We start from the raw sequence: 17,503 nt of genomic DNA on the forward strand, positions 1-17,503 counted from the left end.
GTTCCTGCAGTGTTCCCTGACCCTTGGAATTATGGGTTACTACCTCAGTGCCTGATGGGGCAAAAATCACTGTCGTGAGTGGTTCTGGGTACAGCCTCACCCCCTCCCTTCCTGAAAGCAGCAGACAGCCATTTCGCACGTTTTTTACTGGGTGAAGTGAGCAAACGCCATTTTACAGCAAGCATGGACCCTGGTCTGATCAGTACCTTGATCGTGGACGTTGTAAACAGTTCACGCATTCTCGTGCTGTCTATGCTGAATGATGAACAGCAAACGCAGGAGAGGAGGCTGCAGCTACGGCAGCGTGGCGACGAGAGTGATGAGGACCTGGAGACTGATTTCTCCGAAACCGCAGGCCCCCGCGTTTTGGAGCTCCTGATGGTAATGGGGGAGGGTTCTACCCATTGCTCGCCGATTTTGGGCCCGGGAAACAAGCACAGACTGGTGGGACTGCATAGTTTTGCAGGTGTGGGACGATTCGCAGTGGCTGCGGAACTTTCGCATGCGTAAGAGCACTTTCTTTGAACTTTGTGACTTGCTTTCCCCTGTCCTGAAACGCCATAATACCAGGATGAGAGCAGCCCTCACAGTGGAGAAGCGAGTGGCAATAGTCCTCTGGAAGCTTGCAACGCCAGACAGCTACCGGTCAGTCGGGAATCAATTTGGAGTGGGCAAATCTACTGTGGGGGCTGCTGTGCTGCAAGTAGCCAAAGCAATCATTAAGCTGCTGCTACGACAGGTTGTGACTCTGGGAAACGTGCAGGTCATAGTGGATGGCTTTGCTGCAATGGGATTCCCTAACTGTGGGGGGGCCATAGATGGAACCCATATCCCTATCTTGGCACCGGAGCACCGGGGAACCCAGTACATAAACCGCAAGGGGTACTTTTCAATGGTGCTGCAAGCACTGGTGGATCACAAGGGACGTTTCACCAACATCCACGTGGGATGGCCAGGAAGGGTTCGTGACGCTCATGTCTTCAGAAGCACTACTCTGTTTAAATGGCTGCAGCAAGGGACTTACTTCCCAGACCAGAAAATTACAGTTGGGGATGTTGAAATGCCTGTAGTTATCTTGGGTGACCCAGCCTACCCCTTGATGCCATGGCTCATGAAGCCATGCACAGGCAGCCTGGACAGTGGTCAGGAGTTGTTTAACTACAGGCTGAGCAAGTGCAGAATGGTGGTAGAATGTGCATTTGGGCGTCTGAAAGCTCGCTGGAGAAGTTTACTTACTCGCTCAGACCTCAGCCAAACCAGTGTCCCCTTTGTTATTGCTGCTTGCTGTATGCTCCACAATCTCTGTGAGAGTAAGGGGGAGACCTTTATGGCAGGGTGGGAGGCTGAGGCAAATCACCTGGCCGCTGATTACGCGCAGCCAGACACCAGGGCAATTAGAAGATCACACCAGGAAGCGGTGCGCATCAGAGAAGCCTTGAAAACGAGTTTCGTCATGGGCCAGAGTACGGTGTGACTGCTGTGTTTCTTTCCCCTTCCTGAACCTCCCCCAACCTTTATTGACTACTGCTGCAAGCAACCTACCCTGCACCCTTCCCTAACAGCTTGTTTATGGAAATAAAGTTACTATCTTTTAAAAACCTTGTATTCTTTATTAAAAGTCAGTCCCTGTAAGCAACCCACCCTCCCTCTTGCTTTAAAAAGCATGTAATTAAAAATACACCAGTAGGGGTTTTGGAGGAGGATGAGAGGGAAGAAAAAGGCAATTAAGGAAGCCTTGAAAACGCGTTTCATCATGGGCCAGGGTACGGTGTGACTGCTGTGTTTCTTTCCCCTTCATGAACCTCCCCCCCCGATTGACTCCTGCTGCAAGCAAGCTACCCTCCACCCTTCCCTAACAGCTTGCTTATGGAAATAAAGTCATTCCCTGTAACCAACCCACCCTCCCACTTGCTTTGAATAGCATGTCATTATAAGAAGAGTAAGAGAAATAAAAAGGTACCCCGGGAGTGGTTTGGGAGGAGTATAGGAGGGAAGAAAAAGGCCATTAAGGACATTTCAATGTAATGACAGCGTTTTGGTTGGACTGTCCACGGGGGTGGAGTGGGCAGGTGCAGAAAGCCTTCCCCCACGCGTTCTTACACGTCTGGGTGTGGAAGATATGGGACATGGTGAGTACTGAGGGAGGTTAAACATGGGCTGAAGTGGCACTCTGTGACCCCGCAGCTCTTCCAACAGACTTCGGAGGATGTCAGTTTGGTCGCGCAGCAGCTCCATTCCATTCCGCCACCGCTGATCTTCCTGCCGCCACATCTCATCTCGAGCGTCCCTCCTGTCCTCACATTGGTCCCTCCTGTCCTCACGTTGGTCCCTCCTGTCCTCACGTTCACTGGCAGCTTTCCTGTACTTTGCTACCACGTCTTTCCACTCCCCCTGATGAGCTCTTTTACTGCGGGTTACTGCCATTATTTCTGTGAACATCTCCTCCCGTGTCCTCCTCTTCCTTATTCTCCTTATCTGACCTATCCTTCGGACTGGAGTAGGGAGGCTTGAAAAATGTGCAGCTGCATGAGTGGGGGAAAAGAGTGATAGAAGGATCATAAGAGATACATTTCACAGAACAATGGTTATACTCTTTCACAGTGAACTACACTATTCACCGTACGTAGCACATGTCACTTCACTACAAGGTCACCTTTGGATTTTTTTAGTATTTAGTGCTTGCGGCTGTGGTGTCAGAGATCAACACAGACGCAGGTCCGGGGATTACAAATCAGCTTGCAGGCGGACATGGTAAGGCATACATCTAATGGCAGTTAACCGTACAACCTCCTCCTTTCCCCCCTACCCGTGCCTATTAGCAGGTACAATTCATGCTGGGCAGCCAAACTGCTAAAAAGCACATCTTTTGCTTCTTTTCTTATGCCATCAGAAAAGTTAAGCCTAGAGGAAAATTGTGAATGGTTTTCCCCCCCACTCTGCATGTCTGCTGTAATGGCAGGTCACTGAAATCTTACCACCTCCCCTTCCCCCTCTCCCTTGGCAATTAGCAGCGAAAATTCCTGCTGCTCAAATGCTAAAAAGGTCAGCGCCATTACAGACACCTCCTTGTAGAAATGGGCTGCTTTTTATCTTCCCCCTACATGGCTAACTGCAAGGGAAGGATTTTTTTTAAGGCGCAGGAAAGCAGCAACGAAGGAATGGTCATCTCTGTCCCCTTAATAAGCTACATTACTTTTTACCAGGTGACCATGAACGATATCACTCTCCTGAGGATTACAGACAGAGAAAAAGAAATTATGCTTCTTGAATGCCAGCAATCCCCGGGACCATACGCAGCTAGGCTTTGTCATGCAATGATACCCGATTACGTGCTCCAGGCATGGCGTGGTAAAGTTTCGTACTATGGTGGACGGAATAAGGCTGCCCTGCCCAGAAACCTTCTGAAAAGGCTTTTGGGGTACCTACAGGAGTGCTTCATAGAGATGTCCCTGGAGGATTTCCGCTCCATCCCCAGACATGTTAACAGACTTTTCCAGTAACTTTAATGCCAGCTAATGCATGCAAGCCCTCATGGCAAATCAATCATTAAAAAATGCTTGCTTTTAAACTATGTTTTTTATTTTAAAAAGTACACTCACCAGAGGTCGCTTCCATGGCTTCATTGTCTGGGCTAGTGGCTTGGGAGGGCTGGGAGGGTAATTCTGTCTGGGTGAGAAAAAGCTCCTGGCTGTTGGGGAGAATGGAGTGCTGTGTGGTCTCTGCCATCTCGTCCTCCTCTTCCTCCTCCACATCTTCACCCTCCGCAGAATCATCAGCAATGGCTGAGATTACTACCCCCATCTCTGAATCCACAGACAAGGGTGGGGCGTGTCGTGGCGCAGCCCCCTAAAATTGCATGCAGCTCCGCGTAGAAGCGGCATGTTTTTGGCTCAGATCCGGATCTGCCATTTTCTGCTTTGGCTTTCTGGTACGCTTGTCTGAGCTCCTTCACTTTAACTCTGCACTGCACCGAGTCCCTGCTATGGCCTCTCTGCCTCATGGCATTAGAGATTTTTTCAAAAGTTTTTTCATTTCGTCTACTGGAACGCAGTTCTGATAGCACACAATCTTCTCCCCATACAGCGATCAGATCCAATAACTCCTGTGTGTTCCACGCTGGAGCTCTTTTCCTATTCTCAGGAGACTGCATAGTTACCTGTGCTGCTGAGAGCTCCACGCTGGCCAAACAGGAAATGCAATTCAAAAGTTCCCGGGGCTTTTTCTGTGTACCTGGCCAGTGCAGTAGAGTTCCTTTACCTGTCCAGAGCGGCCACTGGTGCACTGTGGGATACCTCCCAGAGGCCATTAACTTCGATTTCCGTCCACACTAGCCCTAAATCGATTTTGTAAAATCGATTTTAGGGTTACTCCTTTCGTTTAGCTGGCGTACAGAAATCGATTTTAAGACCCCTTAAAATCGATTTTAAGTGCCTTGTAGTGTGGACAGGTACAGCGTTAAATCGATTTAACGCTGTAGTGTGGACCTGGCCTTCATGCAAGCAGTTCTTGAAAAGAGTATCCCAACATGGTCTGGATCTGGTCCAGGCCTAGATGCCACATATTCTCACCTGCCTATTTCAGCTCTCTTAAGGTCTGCCTCACAACAGCCTCAGCTTGCCATCTGCCTGTACAGTCATGTTCAGTCTTTGCTCCCCACAATATCAGTTTCTCAAAGGACTATTGCATGTTTACCTGCCAGTCAGAGAACCTACTGCTGCCGGGGACCTCAGTCTGGTCCTCCTGAAACTAATGGAACCTCCGTTCAAACTTGTGTTCAACTGCTCCCAGCATCACTTACACTGAAGACAGGCTTTCTAGTGACTATTACTTCAGCCAAGAGCGTGAGTTTCAGGCACCTATGGCTGAGCCTCCCTGTATTACATTCAGTAGGAACATGGTGGACCTCACCTATAGTTCATTTGGAAGATAGTGTCAGAATTTCATCTAAACCAAGTGGATTAGCTTGCCTGTCTTCATGAAGTCACACTCTGGACTGAAGAAAAGAAATTACAGACTAGATGTATCCAAGACTTTGAATGATTTGGTGCTATCAATGTAATAAAGCAGACTGTTTCCCTGTCTATTTTATAGCCATGGCTGGGCATTCCTAAAGGTGAAGCCATTTCTCAGAAGACATTGAAATGGATAATGCAATATATCTTATTGTGTTAATAATTGGCAAGGCTCGCTCCACTAGAGCTCAGGAAACATCCTCTGCCTCCCTCAGAAATGTGTCACATTCTTGAGATCTGCAAGGTGGTGGTGTTGTGGAGTAGCCAACTGACCTTTGTCAAGCATTATTCATTAAATTTAGCTGCCAGATCTGATGTTAATTTGAGATAGTAGTCCTACAGTCATCATTCAGCTGATGCAGCTGAAACTTCTCATTCTCACCATTCTGAAGAGATGCTGCTTGTTGGTCTCCTACACTGACACATACTCAAAGAATCAGCATGGATTCCGTGACCTGCCCGTCATCTATGCTTTTTGCAGTCCCCTGGTACCCCAGGCTTTGAATTATGAGAGAACTGAGGCAGGGTCATGGCTGACCCATCTTTTTTGCCCTTGTATAGGAGCATGAGAAGGCACGAGGCATGCCTGGCCCACTTGCACACTGCTATTCAAAAAACAATTTTGTACACAAGAAGTGCATGCGGACCTACAGGAAGATCCATATTGGCTGCAATATCTCAAAGAAACACATTTACTGTAGGGTAAGTAACCATTCTCTCCATGTGGCATCATATTGACACCCATGTGGTTCATCAGCGGGATTGGAAACCTTAGATCCACTGCATAGACCTCTTTCACTGGAAGTAATTGAATAACTGGTCGCAATAGCAGGTTGTCATCTTCTATGTGGATGAGCAATAGGAGGATGAGACACACCCTGTGCCAGTGGGTTTCACAGATATTTGCTAATGGCAGAGGAATGGTGAGACTCAGGAATCTTGGGTTCCATTTCAGGCTCTGGAGATGAATGTGTTTCTGTGGGCACCGACTCTCTTCTTCCCCTTCCCGCTCCAGCTTGGGTCTTGTAAAAGGAAGTGTCTGGCAACCTAATAGCTAATTTCATGGCTATTATTTCATCACTGTGAAACAATTTTTTTATTCCAACAAGATAAGTCTGCTAAGAATACAAGTAAATTTGAATCTGTCTAAGTTGTCTGTCAGTCTCAAACAATGTTAAATTCTTTAACTATCTTGAAATTGTGTTAACACTCTTCGCAACTTTCCAAGGGGAAAAAAAAGAGAATTGAAAAAAAAATAAAGAATTTTCATAGTGGCCAAGGGCTTGAAAAGTTTGAGGGCAATCTGAAAAATAGAAAACTAGAGAACTAAACTGGAGAATTAAGGCAAAACAATTTCACACAAAAGGAAATAAACATAGACTGCACCTGCACTACAGCACTTAGTGGCACAGTTGCGCTGATGCAGCTGTGCCACTATAGAGCTTTGTAGTGGAGATGCTTTAAGCTGATGGGAGAGAGCTCTTAAACCCCTGCCTCTGCAAAAGCCAGTAGCTGTGTTGACAATAAGCTCTCCCGCTGACATAACACTGTCTAACCAGGGCTTAAGTCGGTATAACTGACATCGCTCAGATGTGCGGATTATTCAAATCCCTGAGTGACATAAATTATAGTGAAGTAACCTGTAGCATACACCAGGTCATACAAAAACAAATTATTGGGAAAGGTTGTGGGAAGATATAAAGTCAGGAAAAGTAGCATAAAATCAGCACAAAAACTTAAGCAGGCGGTGGAGTTATTTTAGTTCATAAGTATTCTAATTCTACAAAGATTCAGTCTGGGGTAAAAATAGTGTAATGGAGTCTTTCATGTCTCATTTGCCAGTTCAAATCCAGTCTAAGTTTGTAGTGGCCGAAAGCTACCACTGCCTAATAGCAGTTTGATGACTTACGTAAAATGAGTTGGTGTTCCTTATCTAGTTTTTACTGAAGTGGTGACCATATCCCAAAAAATCCCACAGCCATAAATGGAACTCATTTACTCCTTTTGTCAACTATCACAATAGACAGGTCTTGGATTAAATGAATATAGAATCTAAACTGTCCTCAATCCTAGACATGGTCCTTCCCTGTTAGGGTTGGTAAAGCAATGAAGGGAAGATTGCACTACTGCTGCCTGTATTGTATGTCTTTTACAGGTAATTAGAAAACTTTAGCAACCGATTAATCTCAGTTCTGCCTTCTAGGCTTGTCTTGAAACTTTTAATATCATAATCTGTAATTGGCAAGAAAAGGAGTCAATTTCCACAGTAGAATGGCTGCTCCAGGCCAATGGGAGCTGCTGGAAGCGGTGCGGGCCGAGGGACTTACTGGCCGCCACTTCCAGCAGCTCCCATTGGCCTGGAGCAGCGATCGGCCGGACCTGTGGACGCAGCAAGTAAACAAACTGGCCCGGCCTGCCAGGGGCTTTCCCTACACAAGCGGTGTCCCAAGTTTGGGAAACACTGGCATACTTAGATCTTTAAATGTGTTTTTAAAGATTTTAACGGCCCTTTCATTTTACCAAGCCAAGAAATATTAACATTTATTCTGTTATTGTCTTTTCTTTTGTTGATGTAGATCTGAAGAGAAATGATTATACGCCTGACAAAATTATATTTCCTCAGGATGATTCTCCAGAATTGACAATTCAGCCTGGAAGCTGCACCAAAGAATCAGAATCAACTAGTTCTATTCACTTGATGCTGTAATGACACGAGCAAACACTGGCATTGCACAGTGTCACTAAGTTGTAGATTATCTGTCTTCCACTAAAATCAGATGAAAGAGAGATCAAAACAAAGAACCAAGTGTTATAAGTGGAATTTTGATGTCTGGTCCATAATCTAAGGACGTAACAACTTGTGGTAACCATCTACAGAGATGAGCTGGCAGCTGATTATTTTAAGGGTTGAATGACAAGAATTTATGAGATGTTTTTAAAGAGTCTTTTTTTTGGAGAAGGTTATTTTTAGTTTTGCTTTTGTCCAGTGGAGGTTCGTCTAATCCTCTAATCCTGTGGTGCAATAGGCTCTTGACTAAAAGGACTTCTTTTTGGATGTTTTAAGGCAAAGTGTCTGTTTGGCAGCTGGTTTACTGTCAGCCAGCTAGAGAAATGGGAGACTGCATCCTTCTTCATCGACAGAGGTTTTCCTGAGCATTGTCAGAAGTGTCTCATCTCATTAGATGCCATGTAGTTTCATCTGGCCTTTGGAAGGGAACAGATCCAAAGGATCTGTGTATATCGTGCCAGTATACTGAGGTTGAAGTCAGAAATGGATCTATTCCAATAAAGAGTTTGTCTCCTGAATCAGGATTCAGCTTCATAGATGTGAAGCCAGTTTTTATGGAATAGAGCCTTACTTGTGTAATGAAATTTCTTATTTTTATACATTTCAGTTTTATCAAGTCACTGTCAAATAGTAACAAATAAAGCCAGGATAGACTGGTATAATTACATCATATAGTAGAACAGAGTACATACTGGTCCAAACAAGAAGTTGCCTTGTTGGAAAAAAAAAAAGAACGAAGTCAGGGAAATGCTTTTTCTTGTAATGACTGCTTCTGAAGTTATGCCTTCCAAAAATCTCATAAAACCAGTATATCAAAACGGAATGTACACATGAACTTTTAAATGCATTTAAAATTGTATAGAAACATCTTTTAATGTTATGTTGTTTGTGGTACTTATTTAAAAAAAGACTAGGGTTGGATTAGCATTATGTAAAGTACGGGAGATTGCAATGCAACTTTATGCCAATAAAATGTAATTTAACTGTCCCAAGTCTTGTTGAGTATTCAACAAGAAAAACCTGTTGTCCAACTGAAGTTTCATGCTGCGATTTTTATTTTGTTTGTTACATAGGTACTAATTTGTAATTTTTAATTGAAGGGCAATATAAAGCTCTATGAAAAAAATTTTTTATTCAGTAGTGTATCTTATAGATACAGACCTAAGGCACGAACACAATAGCTGTTTAAATCGTGTTTTATGTTGATGGGGGAAAGGTAAAGTGTATTAAAGATATAATACTGTATACATTTTGTATATCATTAAATCTTTAAATCTAAAATAAATTTATTCTTGTTTACAGACTTCTGCTGTCCTTATCTGAAAGGGATGTCTTAAGTTTCCTTGGGGCGAGTATGAGTTTATGCAGTAGCATAGAAATTGCTGTATTAGATCAGGCGAGTGATCCATCTAGTCAGGTATCCTTGTTCAAAGGTGGCTAATGCCAGAAGCTTGAATAAAGTGTAAAAATTCCCCTTATTGGACAACTATGTAATAACTTGTGTAATGAATAAACATGAGTATAAAATTTTTAAGCTAATTAAAATGTTTATTTAGTATTAGGAACACATTCCTTAATTAGAGTTATATGAATATAAAATTATGGGGTAGCTTGAGCAGTAGGTATGAGCAGTAGGTATGATTGTAAATCTAGTCTTTCATTATATTCTTAGCCAAACAAAACTAACATTTTAATGGACCAGATAAAGACATTTTCAGAGTTCAGAGGAAGTGTCTACCACAGACAGTTCCTCAGGGATACAATCAAGGGCCTGGAAGGACATATAATAGAAGCAAGATTATAAAGACATTTTCAGTTACTACAGGGGGAAAAAATATAATAGAACTCTGAGCGAGTGTGGGTATGTGTGTCCATATGTGTGTACACAAAATTTGCAGGCTAGGAGAGTTAGAGACAAACATTTGACAATATGGAGTTTTTATTCTTACCAATTTAACTAGTGTTTTGCCTGTGAATTTATTTTTTGAGATCCATTTTTGAACTTTTGAAACCTTGATGTGTGACAGTAGATAGCCACTCCACTACGGAGCAGAGAAAGCATTAGGACCAGGATCCCATAGAGCTTGCAACCTATGTGCAGGACTTGGAATTCCCTGCAGGAGTTTGAGTACTGAGCTGTGGGCGAGTCTAATCCCACGTACATTGCCAGCTTGAGAACACATTTGTGTCATAAGATTTACAGGTTTCTAAGTGCCCAATAAAATATAAAATAGTTCCAGACAGGGCTGTCTGTAGGAGGGTGTGGGGCCTGGGGCAACCCCACCCTCCGCCTCCTCCCCACCCTCATTCCACTCTCCCCCAAGACCCCGCTCCACCTCTTTCTGGCTTCTACCCCTACCCCAAGCGATGCTGGGAGCTGGCAGGGTGGGGCCAGGTCACTCGCTGCTGCTGGCGCCAGGTCCCCCACTAACTCCCCAGGCCACCTTGAGCCCTGCATCCCAAAGTGCAGGGCCTGGGGCTCCAATTCCAGAATTAAGAAAAGAAAATCACAATTTCAAAAATAGTCCTTAAGGTGCTAATTGAGATCAACAACAACAACAAAAATTAAATGCAAACTATTTCCCAAGCTGTTTGAGATGTGGTGAAAAAATAGCAGGAATTTTTCAAAAGTGAAGAGCCCTTAATTTTTAATACTCTTAAGTGCCAAATGCATTGTCTCACTAACCTCAAATTATCTAACCTAATTCTCCCCGTTGGAACGTACATGATATTCCATGCTAATTGGTTTGGTTTGAGCTAAATTTAGAGGGGGAGCGATCAGGATCATAACTTAGGAAAATGACTAGGTTTAAATTTAAGTGTGTAAAATCTTTTTCTCCATGACTGAATAGATGATTCGGCAAATATTCAACATCCTTTCCTTATCCCCGAAAACAGATTCACAATTCACCATAGTTGGTGCCTTTACCTCAGGTTTCAGACCACTGTTTTAAACTATCCACTGCATACTTTAAAATATCAGACATGAGAAATAGGTACAATACTGAAAGTCCATATTTTTCAACAAGTTTCTACATTTTTTAAAATAAAAGATTAAAATCTATTCCAGGAATTCAAGAGAACTGTTCTGAACCATCTGAAAACAAATGGCAATTAACTGATTTGAGTATGTTCTTAAACTATTGTTAAAAGATATGTATTAAAATTTCCCCTTTTTCCTTTATAGTGAAAATATGGAACCCTGAATTTGTCTTCATACTGAAGGAGCATTTGTTGTTGACTGTACACAATTAAAGAAATATTTTCCCCAGAATATATTCTTTAGCTGACACATTCAGCTAGATTTTCCAATATTTTTCATTGTTCATTTTTTTTAAAAAGTATTCTGATGGACTAATCTGCATACTATGTGATCCTAAAATGACTAGGCTTTTTCTTTGCTGTTGACTCAACTTCCTGTAAAATAAAGTGCAATCTCACTTCCTCAGCCATCAATATCACTTTCATCCCGAACTTTTAATGTTATTAACTTGTTAATTTAAAATAAAACAATCATTCCAATGTGACAGAAGGTATTAAGGACTGTTCCCTTGCAGTATTTAGGTGCTGATGTATGTCAGAGCTAAACAATCTAACTGCACTGTCACGAAAGTACATAAAAGGTGAGTCCACCAAGAGGGCTGGTTCCCTAGCTACGGATGTGCAGCCATGTGACCTGTGAGAGGAGCGGCACTTGTTTTTCAGCTTGTGACTGCACTTTTCCACAGCTGCCCAGTTTTTTCTGGTTGTTTCTAAATCACTACCACACAATTTATAGCCGCAAGAGGAAAAAGAGATTTTAACAGAAAGCATGGGAGTAACAGTGCATGTTGAATACTGGTAAGAGATCACTTAGATTTTTAAAATGTATTGTACTAATGACCCTTCAGGAGAGGCTTCTGGATATTATGCAACTTTCTTTTGTTACAGTTAATGATTGTTCCTTTTTATGAGTTTTTTGTGTGGAAAATTAACCATCGGTTTCAGCATAGAGGTGGACTTGCTGCTCCCATACTCTGCAGTCTGCCCAGATGCTATTGATTGGATCTGGGCCTTAGTTTGGATTTCACAAAAATAGGGTTAAACATCTAACATTAATATGTATGCTGGTTCTGTACATCTTAGTATCTCAGATTAGTACTAGCCAATGAGAATTTTGATTTATCTATATCTATATGTATATATATATATATAGAGAGAGAGAGAGAGAGATAATACATATATATATATATATATATATATATATATATATATATATATATATATATATATATATATAAGCTGTATTTTTTTTAAAAGTATATATTTTTCAGCAGTTCATTTAGAACAATGTAAAATAGACTTCTGCTTGTTTGTACAAGGGACGAAATCATATTTTAAAGTTTTTAATCTACAGTAACTTTCAGTATCGCTCTTAATTTCTGCTTCCTCCCTATGCCTTGTTTTTGCAGCCGCCATGAGTCATTGTGTGAATATAGTATGAATAATGGTGTGTTTGACTCTATAGAAAAGGGCTATACTTTTTTTTGTGGAATGCAGACGCTGAATAAAATGTCACTTTGTGCATATCTCCAGAATTGCACTATAATGTTGCATGCTTGGTTGATGTAAACTTAGGTGGCGTCAGTGTGGGCTTGAGGAATAAAGAAGAATGGGCGTCAGGAAATCTTGAGTTAAAATCCCGCTGTGCCCCTTACTCCCAAATCTCTTCACTTCTTTCCCTCAGTTTCCCTATTTGTAATATGGAAGTTATAGCACTTAACTATCTCAACAAAACTGTTCTGAAGATGAATCTGATCTGGTAGGTACATCACTTGTTAACAGGTCTGCTAATGCTAATTATTATATTTAAGGTGTATCCTACCTGGTTTAAAAACACTTTCCCTTTTCCATTTCTCTTCCCTCTGCTCATTTTGTGTATTGTCCTTGTTCTTGTCTATCTCATCTTATTCCTGCCTATGTAACTGTTCTCATGCATGTCTTGTTTGGGAGAGGTTCTTGAGAACCTCAGAAATAGACTGCCCTAAATTCCACCTTTTGTGTGGAAATTACAAAGTAACCATAACCAATGTAGTTTTGGGCTCTTCTGATTATCCTGCCCAAGAAGTTGCAGTAGGAGCAACATCGTTGCTATATTCAGATCTTTGCCTCTATTAGGCTAGAATCACAAAAATTTAAAAAACTTAGGCAGCAATGACTCTTGAATTGGAGTAGCAATCAGAAAACCTCTTAAACTGGTCACCACCAAAGAAGGCTCATATGCAAATTCAAGAAGACCAGTTTGGAAATATATTTAAGATTTCCTCCTTTTATGATGCAGTCTCTGTTTCCAAGAAACCTGTTGTATGTGTTAAAATACAAATTGCTGTAACACAGTAGAGTTTTAACACATGTTAATTAGCTTATTTTAAAACAACACCTTTTTTCATAGTGAAGAAAAAAATTTACACCGACACTCTTTAAAAATAAAACTTAATCCTACCGGAGGAGAATTTATAAGTAGTTTTAAGAAATATCTGAGAAAGGCTGTATTAATTGGTAAGTTAGCACATATCAGCCTGCAACAATAAAGGAACTTTAAACTTACAGATTACTGGTAAATTTACGGGTTTGTAATCACCACTCTGTGATTACAGAAGTGTCTTCCTGAAGAAAAAAGCACTAGAAATTCCCAAATCAGTTTAGTAGTGTTGCTGTTTAGTAGCACAGCAACATTGTTGATCCTAGAGCAGGGGTAGGCAACCTATGGCACGGGTGCTGCAGGTGGCACGCAAGCTGATTTTCAGTGGCACTCACACTATCCAGGTCCTGGCCACCAGTCTGAGGGGCTCTGCATTTTAATTTAATTTTAAACGAAGCTTCTTAAACATTTTTAAAGACTTATTTACTGTACATACAACAATAGTTTAGTTATATATTATAGACTTATAGAAAGAGATCTTCTAAAAACATTAATGTATTACTGGCACACAAAACCTTAAATTAGAGTGAATAAATGAAGACTCGACACGTGACTTCTGAAAGGTTGCCGACCCCTGTCCTACAGTGTAACCGACCATAGATGATACTCTCACTGTAAGAAAAGACTTGGGTAAAATCCTGGCCCCACTGATGTTGATGCAAGTTTTGACACTGACTTCAACTGGGCCAGAATTTCACTTTGTAAATTTATGCTAGAAATTCCAATATAACTATGTATCCTTAATCCATAATTGCCAACTTAAAGCTAATTAGCAATTTATAGATGCTAAACCTTTTTTGTCTCTTTTGTTTTATAGTGGAGGATGAGGGTACGCAGCCCGTTATCAGGAGCTTGCCAAGAAAATCAAAGAGCAAGTTCCTGATGCGGAGATTTCAGATGAAGTGGGCAGGAAAGGTAAGAGATTGCAATAATACACAAGCTTTATTAATAGTACTAAGTGCTACTAAGTCATGTAGAAAATGTATAAGCATGATTGTCAATTGGCGTTTCAGTTAAACTGCATATTAATCATAGGGAAGTCCTGATCTTGCCTTTTGCTGTTTATGCCATAATGCTGCATCATCATTAGTGTGTTAACATGTAAGAGATGCTGATGGTCACATGGAAAATGTATTAGTTGTATAAAAGACTGGATCCAATCCAGAGTTCAGTTTCACATGCAAAAGCTGATTTTCCCCAAAACTTTGGGCAGGGAGGTGGGGTTACAATTGAGGTAGACCATTATTAATTAGAAATGGGCCCAACAAACATTGTTAGAAAATCACCTGAAAATCTCTCTCTTGCAGGAAGCTTTGAAGTGAAGATAAATGGCAAGCTGATATTTTCTAAGATCGAAACCTCTGGCTTTCCTTTTTCAGAAGATGTAAGTTCTGAATGTTGGTGTTAGACTGCATACTATGGTCTCGGATAGCAAATGTGCCTGTGCATCACCCCACAGAAAGACAGCAGCTTGACTGACCCACTGCCAAAAAAAATATGGTTACAGATAAAGGGCCCAAACTTGGGGGAAGCTAGAAGGGTTAGTCATATTCCTGCATGAATGGGTGTCAGCAGCCCTTAGCCAATGGCAGCCCACCCTTTCTAGGAGGGTTACCATCAGTAAATTCCAGTGCTTTTTACAAGCACTGGGTGCCCACCCCTAAAACATGTTACCAGGCAGAAGCAGACCTTTTCCTGTTCCACACCCCTGTTGCAGCTGATCTGCCAATTTCCTCAAACCAGATGTTGCAGGCTGCTTTCCCTTCCCTTTCAGCAGAGTTCTCTCCTCCCTCCCCACCCCCCGGCAGCATTTGGTGGTGGCTACTTCACCTCCCAGCATAGCCTGTGCACAGCCTCCTTCCCAGTGTCAGCTACACCGTGTGCTCTTCTCACTGCCATTCCCACATCTGCCAGTAGCATTCAGCTTAGCAGCTAGCTCCAGTTGTCTCCTGGCCAATCACAATAAGTAGTTACTTTTATTATGCATATATCACAAAATGCTACATACGCCTTAGTCCCAGGCTGAAGAAGAAAGGATGTTTTATGAGGTGAGATTTAAAAAAATAGTGCTGCTACTTAGCACTTGATGCACTAAGCTGTCAAAGCTGTGTGCTCTTACACTGAACCAGAAGTGTCATCCAGGGGATTCCATCACAGTGAAGGGAGAGGAGGCCCAGATTAAGACCGCTAAATCCATTGGCAGGTGTGTAGGCAGATGAATTAGATAGTAATGGTGGGAAAAGTCCCTGGAATCCAAATGGAGAGCAATGTTTTAGAATATTCATAGATATCTTAATGCCAAAGGAACTTCAGTAAACCAAGCCTGGGCTAGTCTAATTTCTGGAACTCAGGGCAGTTCATTAACCCCTTCCTGCCTGACGATGTGTGGGCTGCCCACCCCATCACTAAAACTATAACCGTTTTGATTCTGATGTATTACTGTCTTGGTTTGATTTTTAGATCGTGGAAGCAGTCAAAAAAATTAAGGATGGAGGAAGCTGTGAGAAGATCATCAGGAACAAAAAAATTTGCATCCTTCAGTAGAAGGAACCACAGAATTTAAACCACTGGAAATGGCACCTGGATTCCAAGTTGGGAATAGATTCTTTTAATGACTGTTTTTGTCAAAAAGATGATAAAAATCAGGAAAAAAAACAAGAAACTGTTCCCTGGGATGCAGAGCTCAAGTGTGTCTTACTGAACTACAATAAAGAGAAATGAGTTCTTTGCAATTTAATTTCCACCTGTGGGTTTTTCCCTTGCAAGCATAAGAACATAAGAATGGCCCCGCTGGGTCAGACCAAAGATCCATCTAGCCCAGTATCCTGTCTTCTGACAGTGGCCAATGCCAGGTGCCCCAGAGGGAATCAACAGAACAGGTAATCATCAAGTAATCCATTCTCTGTCGCTCATTCCCAGCTTCTGGCAACCAGAGACTAGGGACACCATTCCTGCCCATCCTGGCTAATAGCCATTGATGGACCTTTCCTCCATGAATTATCTAATTCTTTTTTTTAACATTCTTATGGTCTTGGCCTTCACAACATCCTCTGGCAAGGAGTTCCACAGGTTGACTGTGCATTGTGTGAAGAAATGCTTCCTTTTACTTGTTTTAAACCTGCTGCCTATTAATTTCATTTGGGGGCCCTAGTTCTTGTGTTATGAGAAGTAGTAAACAAACTTCTTTTTCTACTTTCTCTACACCAGTCATGATTTTATAGACCTCAATCATATCTCCCCTTAGCAGTCTCTTTTCCAAGCTGAAAATCGCAGTTTTATTAATTTCTCCTCATACGGAAGCTGTTCCATACCTCCAGTCATTTTTGTTGCCCTTTTCTGAACCTTTTCCAATTCCAATATATCTTTTTTGAGATGGGGCAACCACATCTGCACACAGTATTCAAGATGTAGGCGTACCATGGATTTATATAGAAGCAACATATTTTCTGCCCTGTTATCTATCCTTTTCTTAATGATTTCCAGCATTCTGTTTGCTTTTTTTGACTGCTGCTGCACATTGAGTGGATGTTTTCAGAAATATCCACAATGATACCAAGATCTTTTTCTTGAGTGGTAACAGGTCATTTAGACCCCATCATTTTATATGTACAGTTGGCATTATGCTTTCCAATGTGCATTACTTTGAATTTATCAACATTAAATTTTGTTGCCTAGCCACCCAGTTTTGAGAGATCCTTTTGTAGCTCTTTGCAGTCTGCATGGGACTTAACTATCTTTAGTAATTTTATATCATCTGGAAATTTTGTCACCTCACTGTTTTTACCCCTTTTTCCAGATCATTTGTGAATATGTTGAATAGGACTAGTCCCATGGGGGACACCACTATTTACCTCTCTCCATTCTGAAAACTGACCATTTATACCTACTCTTTGTTTCCTTTTAGCCAGTTACCATCCATGAGAGCACCTTTCCTCTTATCCCATGACAGCTTACTTTGCATAAGAGTCTTTGGTGAGGGACTTAGTGGGCCAGCTGCCCCACCCCCATGTGAGAGGGGGCTAGAGTAGGCCAGAGAGGTTGTGCAGGCTGGCAGCCAATCAGGAAAGGGCTTACTGAGAGCCAATCAGTGCTGAGATTGGAGACAGCCAATCGGGGCTCAGCTTGGCAGCAGTGTGTCCCAGACCTTCATTGGGGAAGATCTGTGTCCAGAGCAGGAGACCAGCACCTTGGACAGAGCAGTGCTAGGCAGGCTCAGGGGGAGCATAGTACGGCTCCGGCCCA

General features: G+C 42.0%; 2 protein-coding genes across 4 annotated transcripts in view; both read left to right on the forward strand.

Annotated features, from left to right (window-relative positions):
- Nucleotides 1-9,103, forward strand: part of TRPM7 (transient receptor potential cation channel subfamily M member 7) — a 122,248-nt gene extending 113,145 nt beyond the window's left edge. For 2 of the 3 annotated variants that reach the window (XM_050966616.1, XM_050966615.1), the window contains exon 40: nt 7,589-9,103. In XM_050966616.1, the coding sequence (XP_050822573.1) occupies nt 7,589-7,719 (131 nt within the window). In that variant the 3' untranslated portion in view covers nt 7,720-9,103. Of the gene's footprint in view, nt 1-5,573; nt 5,715-7,588 lie in introns of all 3 variants that reach the window. The other variant, XR_007776148.1, reaches the window with a different exon arrangement.
- Nucleotides 9,104-11,374: 2,271 nt separating this feature from the next.
- Nucleotides 11,375-15,998, forward strand: LOC127058573 (migration and invasion enhancer 1-like). The gene is made up of 4 exons (XM_050968716.1): nt 11,375-11,423; nt 14,090-14,176; nt 14,569-14,645; nt 15,722-15,998. The coding sequence occupies exons 1-4, from the start codon at nt 11,375-11,377 to the stop codon at nt 15,803-15,805; spliced, it is 297 nt and encodes a 98-aa protein (XP_050824673.1). The 3' UTR covers nt 15,806-15,998.
- Nucleotides 15,999-17,503: the final 1,505 nt, after the last annotated feature.

Source organism: Gopherus flavomarginatus, chromosome 9 (genome assembly GCF_025201925.1).
Source record: "Gopherus flavomarginatus isolate rGopFla2 chromosome 9, rGopFla2.mat.asm, whole genome shotgun sequence".
Classification (NCBI taxonomy): domain Eukaryota; kingdom Metazoa; phylum Chordata; order Testudines; family Testudinidae; genus Gopherus; species Gopherus flavomarginatus.

Bases quoted from the DNA above. Each gene is read 5' to 3' on its own strand.
- LOC127058573 (XM_050968716.1), top strand. From the start codon at position 11,375: ATGTCAGAGCTAAACAATCTAACTGCACTGTCACGAAAGTACATAAAA. The intron at 14,177-14,568 runs GTAAGAGATTGC...TCTCTCTTGCAG, and splicing joins AGATGAAGTGGGCAGGAAAG to GAAGCTTTGAAGTGAAGATA. The intron at 14,646-15,721 runs GTAAGTTCTGAA...TTTGATTTTTAG, and splicing joins GCTTTCCTTTTTCAGAAGAT to ATCGTGGAAGCAGTCAAAAA.